General features: G+C 35.5%; 1 protein-coding gene across 2 annotated transcripts in view; it reads left to right on the forward strand.

The window, feature by feature from the left end:
• The window catches only part of MEMO1 (mediator of cell motility 1), a 121,250-nt gene that overhangs the window by 83,002 nt on the left and 19,713 nt on the right, over positions 1-18,535 (forward strand). For both annotated transcript variants that reach the window (XM_044772208.2, XM_044772209.2), the window contains exon 7: positions 16,394-16,536. In XM_044772208.2, the coding sequence (XP_044628143.1) occupies positions 16,394-16,536 (143 nt within the window). The remainder of the gene's footprint in view (positions 1-16,393; positions 16,537-18,535) is intronic.

Below are 18,535 nucleotides of genomic sequence, written 5' to 3' on the forward strand. Positions count from 1 at the left end.
GAGTATTATTTAATACCTGCTAAATATCTTCCAGTGATAGGGACTCATTGGACTATAAGTAGAGTGAGGACAGGGACAATATCTATTTTGTTCTCCATTTATACCCCATTGTCTAGCACAATAGTCATCATAATAGTAGTCATTAATTTATTTTGGTAAAATGAAATAATTGTCTTAAGAGCTTTCTTTCTTCTTTTAGGTCAGTATTCAAATTAGAAAGTCTTCCTTTTGTAGGTCACATTTCTCTAATTTTTTCAACCGTTTCCTTTATATAGATTTACTATTCCATATATAGTTTGACTAATTCTAAATATGGTGAGATTATTCTATCTCTAGATCTTGTCACTGTATCCTCTTAGTAAAGTATGCAGTGCATGGTAGGTTCTCAGTAAACATTTGTTAATTAAATGTGTTAGTGAAGTCCAAGATTATATTAATATTTTTAATGCAGATGTGACTTGCTTACTATTGGTTAATGTGCTTGTGGTCAGCTGAAGCCACAAGGCTTTTTCATGCTGTTAAGCTGGATTATTTTCTCCTTTTGTATTTTGTGGTTGATTTCTTTTAACCATAAATGTATATATCTCCTTAATTACTTCTGTTTGATTTTTTCTTGTTTGTTTTAGTCCATTATTCCAATCTTTTTGGATCATTTCCATTCTTAATTCTGTTATCAAAGTATTATTTACTTCTCTCAGTCTTACCTACACCTGTTCACAATGATAACTATGAGGAATTACATAAATCTGAAGAAGTTTCCAAAAATTGCTGTGATATTAAATTATAAGCAGTATAATTTGTTTATAATGTGTTTTAATACATTCTAATTCTTCAGAAGATGTTAAACCCCAATATATTGCTTTTTATTTCTTGGAATGTTACTGTAATCAGAACATTCCATTCTTCAACTACATACGATAATAGAAACTTTCATTATTTGCTGAAATGTTTGCATATTTTGTCATAAGAAAATATGTTTTAGACTTAATAAATTTTAAAACAATAGAAGCAATAAGCTGCCAACAATATCCTTAAGAAAGTTTTAACAAAATAACATTTTGTTATTTCAAAAGTAGAACATGTGCAATGTGGAAAATTTAGGAAAATAGAAACTTAAAACCAACAAACAAAATTCCTGTTCATAATTCTTCCTCTATTAAGTACAGTCATGTGTTGCTTAACAATGGGGGTATGTTCTGAGAAATGCTTCATTGTTTGACTATCATAGAGTGTACTTACACAAACTTCGAAGGTATAGACTGCTATGTACCTAGGCCGTATGGTACTGATCTTATGGGACCAACATCGTAAATGTGGCCTATCTTGACCAAAATGTCATCAGGCAGTGTGTTTTTGTAGTGTTAAATATCAGTTCTTAAGAAAACCTTTCCTGTCTCCCAGATTACATTAGGATCTCTAATACTGACTCTTAGAAACTACCCAATACTTTTCCTTTGTAGCCTTTGCTGCACTCAGGAACTGTATCAGTTATCCAGTAGTGAGTAACAAATTGCCCCAAACTTTCGTGATTAAAGTCACAGCTATTTTATTGCTCACAATTTTTGGGTCAGGAGTTTGGCCAAGGAACACCTCGTTCTGGTCCAGAAGATATTGACTGAGGTGGCTCGAATGGGGCTAGAAGATCCAAGATGGCCTTAGTGCTGGCTTTTGCTTGAGGCACTTCATTTGTTCCCTAGGTGTCCTATTTGTTTGTCAGCCAGGGCTTTTCTATCTCCTTGGCCTCTATCTAGAAGGGTAGCCTGGATTTCTTTACATGGTGATTCAGGGTAGCAAGAGAACAAGAACAGAAGTTTCTTGGCCTGTTATTAAGGCCTAAGCCTGAAACTGCATAACATTATTTCCACTGCATTCTGTTTTTCAGAGCAGAATAGAATGTCAGCCAAGATTTGAGGGAAGGAGAAATAGATTCTACCCCTTGATGGGAGGAGTACCATATGTGTACAGGAACAGGAGGCGTTGTTGGCAGCCATCTTTGCAGATGGAGTACCACAATTCTTCCTTTGGTGGACAATTCACGTTTCTCCAACATGCAGTACATACTCACTCCTCCTAATAGGAGATGCCCAGAAATCTCATCCATTTATGACCTCATGATCAAAGTCCATTATCTTATGATTTGCATTAGATTGGGATGTGGATGAGGCTCATTGGATACAGCTCCCCTTGATTTGGATACCTGTGAACTAAGAAGACAACTAAGAAGACCAATCCTCCCTGCCCCAATGCATTCAATATACAATTTTGAGACAAGGATGATTAACCACAATAGATACTCCCATTGGAGAGTGAAAGAATGGGAAACATGTAGCAGTCTCTGGTCAAAAGCAATTTTGAAATCCAACCAGGGAACAGAGAATGTTCTTGATTATTGCGTGATTCTGTCTTCTGGTAGTGGCTTCATAATTATTTTTCTCAGCTCTTGGCGAGGTCCTTTGGGCTCTTGGCTCTACTCTCTGAGTCATTTTTACTTTTCCATAAGAAGTAGACGTTATTTATAACTGAGTAGCAATTATTTTAAGAGCCAAAAGGCTTCTTTTCATTTAGAACAGTGTTGTTTTTTTAGTCCAAACTGATAGAACTCCATTAAACACCTTGTAGGTTTTCTGTATATCAGATTATAAGTGCACTCTATTAAACAAAAGTCACATCCACAGTTCTTTCTGAGACAGACTCTTTCTATTTTGGATCCCAAGTTAGGGTCCTGTAAGTTTCTTAGAAGCCCTTTTGCCTACCTGACAGAGTATGCAAGCATTGTCTTAAATCTTATTGAGGTCTTAAGAAAGGGTCTTATGGATGTGTTTTTAATTTGATGATTGTGAGCCTATGTTTTATTTGCAGCACTCTGGATATGATCTTTGTCCTCATGCTGTTTCTTTGATAATCTTTTGCTATTTATAGAGGCTAGTGATAAGAAACAGTTATTTTCTAATAAAGCAACTCCTGGTTAGAAGTATTTCCCTTAAATTCTGCCTGTAATTCTATAGCTCACGTTTTTCTTCTTGTACCTTTTCAGACTTGGTTATAAAGAAGCCATTGACACTTTGGCTATTTTGCCTGGAAATCTTCTTAGCTAGATCTACAGGTTCACTAGGTATATTTTTAATCTTTTAAGTTACTTCATGTGACAATTATGCTAATTGTCTGCCAGTATATAATGTGGGTCACCCTTCTTCTAGCCTCCTATAGCAGTTTCCTTACTGCTCTTCCAGTTTCCAGTCTACTTGTTGCCCTTTCAGTTTCTGTTTGCCTATATGTCCCAAAAGTTAGTATTGTATGTTTTAGGTTTCAGTTGCAATAATACCCTTTCAAAGTACCATGTTTTGTCTCAGTTATCTATTGCAGCATGACAGATCACGTCAAAGTGCCTGTGTTTTTGCTTATGATTCTGTGAGCTAGAAATTTGGTCAGGAGTGAGTGGCAACAACTCGTCTCTATTTCATCTTCTGCCAGTAATGGTTGACTTTGGCTGAAGGCTTCAAGATGCCCTCACTTCCTATCTGGGGCTATGATGTTGGTTGTCTACTCAGGCACCTTAGTTCTCATCTTGGTGCTGTTTCCACCTGTTGTCACTCAGCCTTCAGAGCCTCTCTCTCCACATGTCCCCCTCCAGCAGGATAGCCTCGGGCTGTCATGAAGTACATGGCAGTTCAAGGCAGCAAGAAAGCAAAAGTAGAAACTTTAGGCCTCTTAATATCTAGGCTTGGAACTGGCACAGTGTCACTTATGCCACAATCTACTTGTCAAAGCAAGTTCTAAAGCTAGGTTCAAGGGGAGGGAGAAATAGACTCTACTTTTGATGGGAGGAGTGGCAATGAGCATTCAGAGGTGGGAGGAACTTTTAGTGATTGTATTTTGCAGACAGCCTACCATAGTACTACTGCAGTTAAGTACCTTTTTGGATAATAGTTCCCTAGTCTGTTCCCTGCCAGAGAGCAGCTGGTCTACTCTGTATCTTCTGTACGCAGCACAGTACCTAGTACACAAAAGGATTTCAATAATTAATTGTCGAATGACTTAATAATGATCTTCCCATTTTCAGTACTTTTATTAAATATTTTTTCCAAAAATGAGGTCAAATGTTCTTTTTTATTAATTGCTTTTCATATCACGAATGTATTTCCATGTCATTTTTGTACTCCTTTTTATCGGGTATACATAGAGCTTTCTAGTATATGTCTATGTAATACTTTAATCAATTGAACATTTAATTTTTAAACTTCTCCCTCATTTTTGCTGTTATAAATAATCTGGGTGTTTTTTAAAAAAATTATGGTATTATTTATAATTTTGTGTGTTATTTTAAGCAGATTTAAAAAAATGATGTTCTTTAGAGCTTTTTTAAAAAAATGAGTAGGATAAAGGAAAAAACATAAAATGACCCATGATCCCTTTGCCCAGTTCACCCTATTGACATTAAAAAAATACATGTACATGATTAGAAAATGTAAACAGCATCAAGAACTACAAAATGGACAGTGAACGCCTGCTTCCCCTCAATCAGTCTTTACTGACAATAAAAATTATTATGCATATAACACATATGTATGCATATATACTTGTGTATATATATGATTTATACATATATGTATTTGTGTAGGTTAAAACATGTAAACAAGAGATCATATGTACTTTATTCTGATCCTTTTTTCCCATATATTTACTATTAAAATTCATAATTTTTACTGTTGTATATAATTGCATTTGAGAGAGTTGTTAGGATATGTAGAAATCATCTATCTTGAAAAAACGAGTTGACTCTTAAAATCAACAGCATTAGATTCCAACTCTTCTTTTTCTGTACATTTTACTCTATGCCGTTTACCTTTCCTCCCCTTTACTGCTTTCTCTATATCATCCCCATTCACTCTTTGTTTTCATTTAAAATTTTCATTTTCTTTTGGGGTAATTTACATACAGTAAAAGTACTCTTTAGGGCATAGAATTCTGTAAGTATTGACAAATGCAGAATCATATATAGAATGGTTCCTTTCCCACAGTTTCACTGCTTTTTGTTCAGAAAAATGTGCAGAGTAAATAGGACGCTTTAGTAACTTTGAAAGTGTTTAACTGAGACATATGGCACTGTAAAACATTTATGTTCACCGTAAAAATATCGTCTTCTTAGCCATATAATACTTTGTGTTACTGCCAGTGTTTTGAAACATGGACAACTGGAAAGCACAGTACAATGTAATTTAAATGTTTCATCTTCTGCTTTAGGTTCCAGCCAATGTTACAAATTGGTCGTGGTTAGGATTGGATATCTCTTGGAGTACTTAGACTGTTATAAAAAAAATATTGATTTTTCTATAGTTTACCCAGATAATTAAACCTAAGTCTTGTGATTCTTATGTTTATCCATATTGATTATATTTTTGAGTTCCCTGAGTGAGGATACTACTATCAGATGCCCTTGTATGGTATTAAATAGTATTAACTAAACAATTTTTCCTGTTCTTAATATCTTGCATTAGTGTGGTACGTTTGTTATAATTGATGAACCAATATTCACACATTATTATGATTAACTAAAGTTCACAGTTTAATTAGGGTTCACTCTTTGTGTTATATAGTTTATATGTTTTGCCAAATGCCTAATGTCATATTGTCAACCATTATAGTACTATACAGAGTAGTTTCACTGCCCTAAAAATCCCCTGTGCTCTACCTATCCATCCCTTCCCCCTGTTCCATCTCCCCCATCCCGTGGTAACCACTCATCTTTTGCTGTCTCCATAGTCATATAGTTTCTGGAATGTTATGTTCTTGGGATCGTATAGTATGTAGCCTTCAGGTTGGCTTCTTTAACTTAGTAATATTCTTTCAAGATTCTTCCATGTCTTTTTATGGCTTGATAGCTTATTTCTCTTTATTGTTGAATAATATTCCACTTTATGGATGTATCATAGTTTAGGCATTCACCTATTAAAGGATTATTGATATAGTTGGATTAATATCTACCATATTTGTTACTGTTTTCTATTCATTGCCCTTTTATTTCTTTTTTATCTTCCCATATATTTCTTCCTTCTTTAGTTTTAACTGAGCGTTTTATATGATTCCATTTTTTCCCCTCTCCTAGCATATCAATTATGCTTCTTTTTTTTAACTTTTTTTAGGGATTGCCCTAAAGTTTATAGTGTATGTTTGCAACTATTGCAAGTATACTTTCAAATAACACTATACTGCTTCGCAGGTAGTGCTAGTACCTTTTAACAGAATATTCCCAATTTCTCTTTCCTGTCCTTTATAACACTACTGTCTTTCATAAGCTATAATTACCAAACACATCATTGCTATTATGATTTTGAGCAAATGGTTATCTGTTAGATCAGTTACGAATAAGAAAAATAAAATGAAATAAACTAAAGATGTTATTTTTACCTTCATTTATTCCTTCTCGAACTTATAACCTTTTCTAACTAACAGATCTTCTACAGATCTGAGTTTCTTAACCGTATCATTTTCCTTTTCTCTAAAGGACTTTTTACCAGTTTATAGCTCTGATTTTATTATATTATTTAAAACTTGCTATTTCGGATTGGAAAAAGGATCTCTTTTCCTTTGCCTTTACCACCTCTTCAGGAATATGTGAGAGGCTCCTTTTCTGATGTTTCTTTTAATCACGAATTAAGAATAATGTTTTTTATATATAGGGAATAATTAAGTAGGGCTAGTAAAGAAAACTCATTTTGACCCCCAAATGGTAATTTCCCCCCTTTATGTTTTACTAGTTAATTTACGTAAAAATTTGATTTTTTTTTTTATGCTTGGGAAAGATTAGCTCTGAGCTAACATCTCTTGCCAGTCTTCCTCTACTTTACATGCGGGTTGCGGCCGTAGCATGGCTAATGAGTGGTGTATGTCGGTGCCTGGGATCTGAATCCATGAACCCGTGCTGCTGAAGTGGAGTGAGCTGAACTTCACCATTATGCTATGGGGTCACCCCCAAAATTTGATTGTTTTTAAGATGATATTTACCCTCAAAATTTAAAAATTTTGGTGTATATAAATAAATTTAATATAATTCAAAAATGTAGTAAGTGCAATTGAATAGTTTGTGGGAACAGAAAAAAGGGATGTGGGAGCAAAAAGATAATAGCTGAGTTAGGGGAGCACAGAGAAGGCTTCATGTTGGAGATGGTATTTGAGTGGGCTTTGAAGATGCCTGTAATTTTCACAGAATGGGGCAGAATGTTTTTGTGGGGATGAGTACTGGAAATACAAAGTATATTTAGGAGTAGGAAGGCCCAGGGCTTATTTAAAGAACAGAAAACTATTTGACTTAGCTTATGGGACTTGGAAAAGGTTTGAGTAGTTTTTGAGGTCTTGTCTGTAGATGTTTTTTGTTTAGTCAGCATAGTTAGAAAAGTTTTTTCATATATATGCATGTTGTTAGTTTGATATGCTCCTACCACTTCCTATTATACCTTATCTAACTTTTCACACATATATGGTATCAACCTGGGACTGGAGGCATTTGAATAGGTAACCTGTAGAGACATAGAGTAAGAGGGGCAAGATTAGGAAGTTGGAACAGTAGACTGGGACCAGATTATGGAGGGCATTGAATATCATTTAAAGATATTTGTATTTTATTCCATGATTGGTATAGAGCTAGTAAAAGTTCCTCAGCCAAATGAGGGAGGTGATTAGAACTTGACTATAAGAATATTGCTCCTTGATGATGTGGTGATATACTGTGAAGGATGGATTAGAGTTGGAAGACATTGATAGAAATAGTAAAGAAATCATGGGGGCTTTGAACTAAGATTGTGGTGGATGGGGTAGTAGACTGAGTCAATTATGGGAAACATTTAAAGGTTAGAATCAAAAGAACTTGTCAATGTTTCTATGTAGGGGAAGTAACAAGATTTTAAGAGAATGCAAAAGTTTAACACCTTGTTAGTATGCCCTTATCAGAGCTGGTAAAGTCAGAAATAGATCTAAGTTTAAGAAAACGTAGGGCGTGGAAATGTTGGCTTGTTTCTAACAAAATACTGGAATTTCTCTATAATTCTGACAGCAAACTTGGACAATTTATGATAGGATTGTTTTGGTTCAAATGGTTGAGTTTCCAAAACAGAGTTTAGTAGGCTCTTAAGTCACCTGAAATATGCCCACCCTTGTAAAACATTTCTTATCAGTAGTCCTGCTCGAATGGAAATTTAGAAAGATATAACCTTTGAAATTAATTTTGATAATCTTATTAGATTCACTTAACTGATGAAACAATAAAACTTATAATGACTGAAATGTTAACTTTAGTTGTCATTGACAGCTAGCTTACCTTCTCTCTCTTCCCTCTCTCCTCCCCCTTCCCCAATTCTTTGGCTCTCCTTGGTGTTTTCTGTATCTTTTTTGTTTGTTCTTTCTTACAGTGAGTCACAGTATTCTGCATAAAGTATGAATTTATGTCCCTGTAGTCTGAGGGTGAATTTGATCAAGAGGAAAAGATGAGAAAAATTCTTCCTTATAGGGCTCCCTAAAATTGTAGTTATCATTCCTTTATGTCATTTTGCCTTTAACACCTGTTTCGAGGGTTCCACAACCAGCCTCGCATTTGAAGACTCACTAGAAGGACTCATAGTTGTATTCATGACTATGATTTATTAGAAAAGATATGATATACACAGTAGGACTAGCAAGGGAAAAAGACACGTCAGGCTGAATCTAGAGGAATCCAGGTGCAGGCTTCCAACATTTTCCCTCCCATAGGGGTGGGCTAAATAGAATGTGCTTCCTCCAGCAGTATGACACGTATGCACTATTTCTGGTTACGGAAGCCTGCTTTAAGATTCAAAATTCAGGATTTTTGTTGGAGTCTGGTCGTGTAGACACTCTCTGCTCTGTGGCTACAGCTACTGGTATTCCAGACTCCCAGAAAGAGAGCAGGTGTTCGCCATAATAACATTGTTTTAAACAATCTAGGTAAGCTGGTACGGTGTCCCAAGTGGGTAAAACAGCCTTAATCAACGTGAAGAACATTGTAAAAGCCAAGTTCCCAGATGTCAGCCAAGGGCCAGTCTTTACAAGCAGGCCCTTCTAAAGATTGCAGCAACAGACCTGCTATGTTAACTCTTCTGCAAAATTCCCATTCCTCTTTTCCAATTCTAGGCCGCCATATTGTCTTTCCAACTTTCTGAATTTTTGACTTGCTTAAATGCCATGCTACCCCTTAGTATAGCTTAGGTTTGTACCAGATCTTAAGATTATACTTTCCTTTTTGATCGTGGCCTCAATAAAGGTCTTAAGATATTAGAAATGGTCAGAGAAAAGTAAGGTCTACTCTTGTATAGACTAACTGTTATACATGAACATTGATTGCCTTTCCGTATTACCTTTACATCAGGAAGAGAGCATTTTTTGGAATTACAGAACATGGAGATTCTCTGGAATAATAGGTAAAAATTCTTTTTTTGGTCATAATGGAACAATTTCAATTTCTGTGACCATGAGAGGGATGAACAAGAGGTAGCATAAGACATTTGAGAAGATTGGAATGTATTTTATTTTTTATCAGAGTGAAGATTTTTTGTATTTATCTACATATGTTTTGTCCTCTTTTTTTCTCCTGTAATATTTTCTGTCTAAAAGAAGAGAGGAGAATAAATCATATAGTGCTATTATTGTGGCAACAGTCTCAGCATTGTAGGGATAGGGATAATTTTCCTTGTGACTGGCTTAGTTATGATTTGTTTAATTCTCACCTTGAGAAGCTCTGGTTTGCTTCTGAAATCTTTGGGAAATTGGAAGAATTTTTATAGAAGAGAAAACTCTCATATTCATCAGTGTTGTTCAGGGGAGAAATATCCAAATTAATGCCAGAGGAACAATAAGCAAGTAACTATTTGTATACAGTATTTCATCTAGTTTAAAATGTCATCAGTTTTAAGATTTCAATTGTTTATGTACCACTAATCAAGTAAAAACAGTCAATTAAATAATACTTTCTTATCACTTAGAATATTTATATTAGAATTCACAGTTTTTTTCTTGTGATGAAGACTTTTAGTATCTACTCTTAGCAACTTTCAAATATGCAATACAGTATTATTACTGTGGAATTAACTATGGAACTACATTAACTGTAGAATTCACATTTTTATACTAGAATTTAAACTTTCATGCTCTGTACCATTAAGATCATTGGTGATCAATGATCTTAATGGTGATAGAGTGACATTGTTTTTGTTTTTGTTTTTTTGCTGAGGACGATTTGCCCTGAGCTAACATCTGTTGTCAATCTTCCTCCGTTTTTGCTTGACGGAGATTAGCCCTGTGCTAACACTGGGCCAGTCTTCCTCTATTTTGTGTGTGGGTCAGTGCCATAGCATGGCTGACAAATGGTATAGGTCTGTGTCCGGGATCCGAACCTGTGAACCTAGGCTGCTGAAGTGGAGCATGCCGAACTTAACCACTATGCCATGGGGCCGGCCCCAATATTGTTTGTTTGTTTTGGTGAGGAAGATTAATCCTGAGCTAACATCTATTGCCAGTCTTCCTCTTTTTGCTTGAGGAAAATTGTCCCTGAGCTAACGTCTGTGCCAGTCTTCTGTTTTGTATGTGGGACACCTCTACAGCATGGCTTGATGAGTGGTGTGTACGTCTGTGTCTGGGATCTGAACCTGTGAACCCTGGGCCACCGAAGTGGAGCATGTGAACTTAATCACAACGCGACCAGGCTAGCCCCCGATAGTGTTTGTTTTTAAAGAGAGTGCTCCACTGTTCGTTCTGGGATTTCAGTTTATTTTAATCTGTTACACATTTGGATATATTAATTTTCTGCAGCATGGTTTAAGATATAGGGCAGAAAAAGAAGGAATAAAACTTTATTCTGTGTTACTAAAGTGCTCACAAGAGCCTTGTAAGTATTACTAGCTCCATTTTTACTGATGACGAAATTGAGACTTAGGATAGTTTTAAGTCACCTGCTGCAGGCAGCACAGCTTGCAAGTGGCAAAGATATATTCACTGAAGTATGATTTATATCCTATAAAATTCATCCATGTAAGAGTACGACTCAATGATTTTTAGTAAATTTATAGAGTTGTGCAACCATTCTCACAATCTGGTTTTAGAACATTTTCATCACCCAGAAAAGAAACCTTGTGTCCATTTTAGGACAGTTCTTCCATTCTCAACCTCAGGCAACCATTTGTCTGCTTCTCCTCTAGAGATTTGCATTTTCTGGAAATTTCATATAAATGGAATCTTATAAAATGGAGTCTTTTGACTCTGTCCTTATTCACTTAGCATACTGTTTTTGAGGTTCATCCATGTTCTAGCATCTATCAGTAATTCATTCCTTTTTATTGCCAAATAGTTATTCCATTATATGAATATACCACATTTTGTTTATCCATTCACTAGTTAATGGACATTTGGATCATTTCCACTTTTGGCTATTAGGAATGAAGTTATAAACAAGTCTTGTACAAGTCTTTATGTGAACATATGTTTTCATTTCTCTTGAATAGGTACTTAGGAATGGAATTGCTGGGTCGTATGATAAGTCTATGTTTTAACTCTTTCAGAAACTGCGAAACTGTTTTCCAAAGTGACGGCACCATTTTCTATTTCAGGAGCAATGAGATTTCCAGTTTCTTCACCCTCTGGCCAATACCTATTATTGTCAATGTTTTTGATTGCAACTAATGTGTAGTGTCACCTCATTATGGTATTAATTTTAATCTCTCCAGTGACTCATGATGTCATTATTTGTCATTTGTGTATCTTCTTTTGTGAAATATCTATTCATGTATTTTGCCCAGGTTTTCTTTTAATTTGATAATTTGTCTTTTTACTGAGTTGTAAGAGATTTTATGTATTCTGGATACAAGTTCTTTATTCAAACATATGATTCACAAAGTTTTTCTCCCATTATCACTTGTCTTTTCATTTTCTTAATGACGTCTGTTGAAGAGCAAATGTTTTTGATAAATTTTTATAATTTTTTTGTTTATAATTTTTTTTCTTACATGGATTTCACTTTTGGTATCATATTTAAGAAATCTTTGCCTACTCTAGGGTCACAGAGATTTTCTCTTCTGGGACAGGAGTCAGCAAACTACACCTTGCAGAGCACATCAGGCCCACAACTCATTATTGTACATGTTTTATTGGAGTGTAGTCACACCCACTTATTTACATATTGTCTTTGGCTACTTTTTCTTTACAGTGACAACTGAGGAGTTGCTATAGAGATTGTATGGCCCAGAAAACCTATTATATTAATTTATGGCCCCTTTGAAAAAATGTTTGCTGACCTCTGTTCTAGAAGTGTTACTTAGAATTTTAGCTCTTACAGTTATTCTCTGATCCAGTTTGAATTATCTTTTGTGTGTGGTATGAGGTAAAGGTCTAAGTTCACTTTTTTTCATATGGCTATGCAATTATCCTAGTACCATTTGTTAAAAAGACTATCCTGGGCCAGCCCCACTTCCCTAGTGGTTAAGTTAAGCACACTCCACTTCAGTGGCCTGGGTTCGGTTCCCGGGTGTGGACCTACACTGCTCTGTTGGTGGCCATGCAGTGCTGGCAGCCCACATACTAAAAAACAGAGGAAGATTGGCGTGGATATTAGCTCAGGGTGAATCTTCCTCAGCAAAAACCAACCAACCAAACAAACCAACCCCCAAAAAACAGAAAAGAAAAGACTATCCTGTAAGTAATAAGTCGTTTTTCTTTTGCTGCTTTCAAGATTTTTCTCCTTGCCCTTGGTTTTCATCAGTTTCGTTGTGGTGTATCTAGGTGAGAATCTCTTCATGCTTATCCTGCTTTTGGGTTGTTGAGTTTCTTGGATCTGTAGATTAATATTTCTCATGAAATTTGGAAAGTTTTCAGCCATTATTTCTCCTAATATTTTTACTGTAGCTTCTCTGGGACTCTCATTGTATGCATCCTGGTATGTTTGATGTTGTCTACACAATGCTCTGTTCATTTTTTCAATCTTGTTTTCTCTGTTCTTCAGATTGGATAATTTATTTTATCTTTAATTTCACTGATTCTTTATGTAATATCGAATCTGCTCTTGGGACCATCTAGTGAATTTTTCATTTTAGTTACTAATACTTTTCAACTCTAAAATTTCCATTTGGTTCTTTTTAATACTTTGCATTTCTTTGTTGATATTTACTATTTGTTTACTCATTGTCATCATATACACACACACACACACATGTGGTTTAACTTCTTTAAGCATGGTTTCCTTTATTTCTTTGAACATATTTATAATTGTTTTGAAGTCTTTGTCTGCTTACTTCACTGTCTGATCCTACTTGAATACACCTTCTCCTGGCTACTTTCTTTTTTTCTGAGACTGAGTCACAGTTTCCTGTTTCTTTGGCTCATAATTTTTTCTTGAAACTAGACTTTTTCCGTAGTATATTATAGCAACTTGATTCTGACTTTATTAATTTTTTCTTGTAGTGATGGTGGTGGTTGATTGATTGATTCATCCATTTTTTTAAAGTAACTTTCGTGGACTCTATCTGCAAAATCTCTCTACTGTGTGTGGCTACTGATGTATTTCCTCAGCTTTTAAGAAATTCTTGTTTATATTTTTCACCTTGGCTTTGTGGAGTTCGCCTTTGTGTCTGCATTGCTTAGTGCTTAGGTAATGATTAGTTGGAGGTTGCACTTGAACACTTTGAGCCAGTAAGGCTTTCCCTCTCTGCTGGTGGTGTGTGTTTTGGGAAGCACATTCAAAGATCAGGCCATTTTCAAGTTTGCCTCCTTTACTTTCTATTGGGTCTTCTCTGGGCTTTCTGTGCATGCATACAGATTTCCAGTTAGCGAATGATGTGTGAGAGCTTGGTTTCTCTCAGGTCTCCACTTTCTCTTTGTGCTTGCTCTCACCCTTCAAATCAGCTGGCATTTTAAGGGAGCTTGGGACCTTATGGATCTCCCCTGCATATATGTGCTATCTCCTAGTCAGCCATGGCTGTGTGGAGGTCAGCAATCCTCTCTTCAGAATATGTGGATTTACCAAGTCCCGCTATGGCTCTTTCCTCTCCAGGATCTCCCTCTTAACTACTCCCTGAGGTAAGTCCTCAGGTTTGCAGCTTACCTTGGACAGTAATCTCAGGCTATGAGAGCTGCAGGCTTTTCTGTTTCTTGACGGGTGTGGTTTTCTGCTCTTTGCTCCAAATCAAAGTCAAGCCTCTTAAGCAGTGAAGCTGCTGGTTTTCACAGCCAGCTTCACCTTGCTGGAACTATCATGTTGGTGGAGCAGGGGAGAGGGATGGAAACAGCTCCTGGTAAGATGCCATAGTTCTACTGTTCTTCCCAAGAAGTTCTATTTCTCGTGAATAAACTCTTCTCGTTGTGTTTTTTGGCTTTGCTTGATTTCTAGAGCACAAAATGGTTGTTTTTGACAGTTTTATAATTGTCTTTGAGGGCCAGATTTTGTATTCCTTCACTAGGGAAGACCAACTTTGCAACTTGGATTCTAAAACCTAGAAATATTGCATTTCAAAGCCAAATGCTCTTTTCTCTAATTCATGCTTTGTGAGGATAGAGAGCAATAAGTAATTTTTTTTTAAGAGAAATAACAAAGAGAGGTGGATGGATGAATCTTGAGCCAAAGCTTCAATTTCTAAGTAGAGTGACACGTTTACCTCTGTATAGGTACATTTGCAAGCTCAAAGTGAGGTTAATCAAATAGTTTGGTGGCTCTTGAGGAAAGTAGACATGTATTATTTCTTCAGAGTCAGCCAACTATTGTTGACAAAGTATTTTTCCTGTAGTATTTGCTTTTTAACAGTTTCACGAAATAGATATTGTCATTAAGATCATTTTACAGATACGGAAATAAATTTTTAGGTTAGTGACTTACCTGTGCCTTCAACATTGGTATAAGATAGAGATAGTACTTGAACCCATTTCTTCTGACTTCTTGTTTTTTACATTCTATAACTACTTCCCTACTATGTCATAATTACTTGCAGACTCTTTGATGATCTTTGCATATTTGTTTATGTAGGTAGTACTTGAAGTTAGAACAGTTCATAACAATCTTCTTGAATTTTTACTAGAGCTCAAATTCTTTTCTTTCAAATGGTAATCACTCTTAATTTATTGAAGAGCCCCTATTCATTCATGCAGTTGTTAAGCAAACTGGTATGAGTCAGAGAAAGAGATATCCCTGGCAGCTTCCTCTGCCAGCTTCCTCTTTTTTTCTTACTCCATAGATGCAGATTCTGCCCAAGAAGCCCCTGCATTGCAGAGGGACTGGAAATCTGTATGATCTGTTTATTTCGCAATTGACAAGGGTAAGGGGGCCTTTATGGGGGAGGCGCTTGGGTGCCCTAAATTTAGCTTTTACAAAGCTGGGCTAACATTTATTTTGGAAATACTTAAACTTAGTGTTTTTAAGAACCCGTTTATGAATTCTGTTTGTCCTACATCAGTTAAGTTTCAGATTATCATATTAAAAAGCATTTATTATAATGGTTTTTTTTTAAAGTCCTGTCAGAACAAGTCAGACAGACATGATTCATGCTTCTAAAATTCCAAATCTGGGATCATTTAGAATATAAATAATATTGAATATATGTAAGTAAAATTTCACTAGAATGAAATTTTAAAAAGTTTTGGATTAATGTCTATTTCTGTAGCCCGTCATAGTTATTCTTTATTAATCTGCTCTGTTCCTTTTCCATAAATCTGTCAATCTGTAGAGTGAAAAAGGGACTTGTGGATATGCCATAAACATTGTGGGTAGGCGTGGTGTCTTTTTCTGACTGCTAGAAATTAATACCTACTTCCTTGAATTCTGCGTCCACCCTAGATACCAGTGAAATTTGAGTTTATCTTCAGACTGTTCTGTATCTGTTTATTAGTATAGGTGTAGGGTACAGTTGGTGAATCTTATGAGAGCCAAGATTAAGTTTTGTAGGTCTCATTTGTCAGGTTTGTAGAACAAGTGTCAGAAATGGTGGTATTTATAATAGGATAGGATTAAAATAGGTGAGGAAGAGTTTAATGCTCTTTTAAAATTGCAGAAGGACTGGGCAGATGATTGTAGCTTTGATGAATAGTTGAGAAAACTTGACTTGGTGATGATCTGATGGGCTTATTTTATTTTTGACAATATTATACGTGGTAGTAAAATAGCTTTTGTTTAACCTAAAGAAATATTGTATGTTTCTGTAACTTTAAATAGATATTTTTAGTGTTCTGTGCCTCTCATATTTTTAAATGGTCTTCTTTAAACATTTAATTTATAGATTTTAAGAATTCAACAATATTATGTGTATTGTCCTTACCGCTATTAATAAATGTTCCAATTTTTAGTACCAACACATTGGAAAACTTTTTATTCTTATACTTCTTAAATGACTTTTTTTTTTTTTCTGTTTTCTTTAAGCCATAAGGATGAGTTTACCATTATTCCTGTACTGGTTGGAGCTCTGAGTGAGTCAAAAGAACAGGAATTCGGAAAACTCTTCAGTAAATATCTAGCGGATCCTAGTAATCTCTTTGTGGTTTCTTCTGATTTCTGCCATTGGGGTAAGTTCTAGATTTTAACATATCATGGTAGATATTACATACTTGTGGTTAAAGATATCTTTTCATTCTAAGCTCTAATTTTCAGTTCTTTATCACTTTCCTTGGAAGGTTTTACTTTTAGCAGTAATGTTTAAAAGTGAGTAAAAGTCTTTTGGTCATTTAAAAGGATCAGAGTATAACAGTGGATTATGGATACATTTCCAAAGGCGACTGGTATAATTGGATTCACACTGTGAGGGCATCCTTGCTTAGATACTTACATTAGTGGGAGTTAAGATCTTGTAACCCCATTTCCAGGTAGAGTTTATGGTAGATTCTGTGAAATTAGTTTTTGGTGAATAAAACAAATGTTCTTCTTTAGAAGGTAGAAGAGCACTGTGTGCTATGCTAGTCCTTTTCCATATTTCCTTTTTTGTAATTAGTCTTTTTTTCTTTCTTTTTTTGCTTTGGTGCTTAATTTTTCCCTATAGTTGCCATCAGTTTAGAGCTTCCCTCCAAAGATTGTAACATGTTGGCTGTTAGCACTGTGGTCTTCATTGGTAATGGTTTATAAGGGTAAGAACTCTTATGTGATTTTTGTTATTATTATGAATTAAAAGAATAAGCTTCACAGTGAATAGATCATAAAGGAAGTGAGACATTTGTGGATGCCTCTTTTAGTAAATTTTCCTTTTCATATTCCTTGCATACAATTTGCTCTCATTTATCCATTACTGTTCTAGAATATTTCTGGATCCTATTCCTTTTAGGACATCTCTTTGACTCATTTATTCATCCATTTAAGGGTGCCAGTATCTGTTCATTTTCCAGTTATTTCTTTGGTTATAAAGAAAGCATAAGGCACAAGACCAGGATTTTAAGATAGAGTGCTTAGAATGGCAAGAAAAACATCCTCAGTGAGGAGAGGGAGCCCTGGCTTTTACATGTCTTACCCGTTGATTGCCAGAGTTGATTCAATATTTATCTGGCCTGGTTAGGCTGGTATCTTCTTCTCTTACCTCACACTTGAGATTTCAGTTCAAGAGAACCATTCTTCCCAATAGTATAGATAAGTATGTTTGTTTAAGGGACTAGTTTCTCAGTTGGAGCTCATTGTCCTCCCAGGGGGCATTTGGAAATGCTGGGGACATTTTTGGTCAATACAACTGGGGTGGGGGTGGAAGGTGGGGTTGCTATTGATATCTAGTGAGTAGAGTCCAGAGAAGCCGCTAAATAAACATCTGACAATGCACAAGGCAACCCCCACATCAAAGAATTATTCTGCCCAAAGTGTCAATAGAGCTGAGGTTGGGAAGTCCTGGGTCAGGGTGCAGGTGGCTGCACAACCTTGACACACTCCCTAAGAAGTTTTCAGGGTTCTTTAGTAACAAATTCTGTTGGCTGGTTGGTTTGCTCCCTTTGGTAGGAGTTATGTTTCATGGATGTAAGTATTATAAGTATATTACTTAGATCTGAGGGCTAGGTAGATGCTTAAAAAGAGTTATTGTCTTGGGATTTCTGAAGTTTAATAATAATTGATCTTAGAAACTGAGGAGTAACATTATTGAAAAAAGGGCTATTTTCCTTAGTATTGTGAATTTACATTGGTAATAAAGCATGTCCATATGTTTTAGAAATTAAAAATTCTTGAAGCATATACCCCCTCCCTCTTCATTTTTAAGGCTGTTATGAATCACTGTAAATCACTTTATGACTTCAATAATTAGTTCCCATGATATTGTTATTCAGAGTCTAAGCTCTTCCTCTAGGTTGGGACCGTGTGCAACCACAACATCAAATAAAACATCAGTAGATGCCTTAATAGTGCTCTTTTCTGTGGAATCATCCTTTTTGAATTAATGAATTCTAAAGCAAACAAACCCTAGTCCACTACTATATTTAAGTACGGTATTGAGAGAGAAAAATAAATTTTGTTTTACATTCTACCTAGATTCTCAGAAAATTATTTTAGGCCATTTGATCTCCTGAGTTCTGGAAAATTTTTGTATTTAAATTGTAA

The sequence above is a fragment of the Equus asinus genome, chromosome 6, assembly GCF_041296235.1.
Source record: "Equus asinus isolate D_3611 breed Donkey chromosome 6, EquAss-T2T_v2, whole genome shotgun sequence".
Classification (NCBI taxonomy): domain Eukaryota; kingdom Metazoa; phylum Chordata; class Mammalia; order Perissodactyla; family Equidae; genus Equus; species Equus asinus.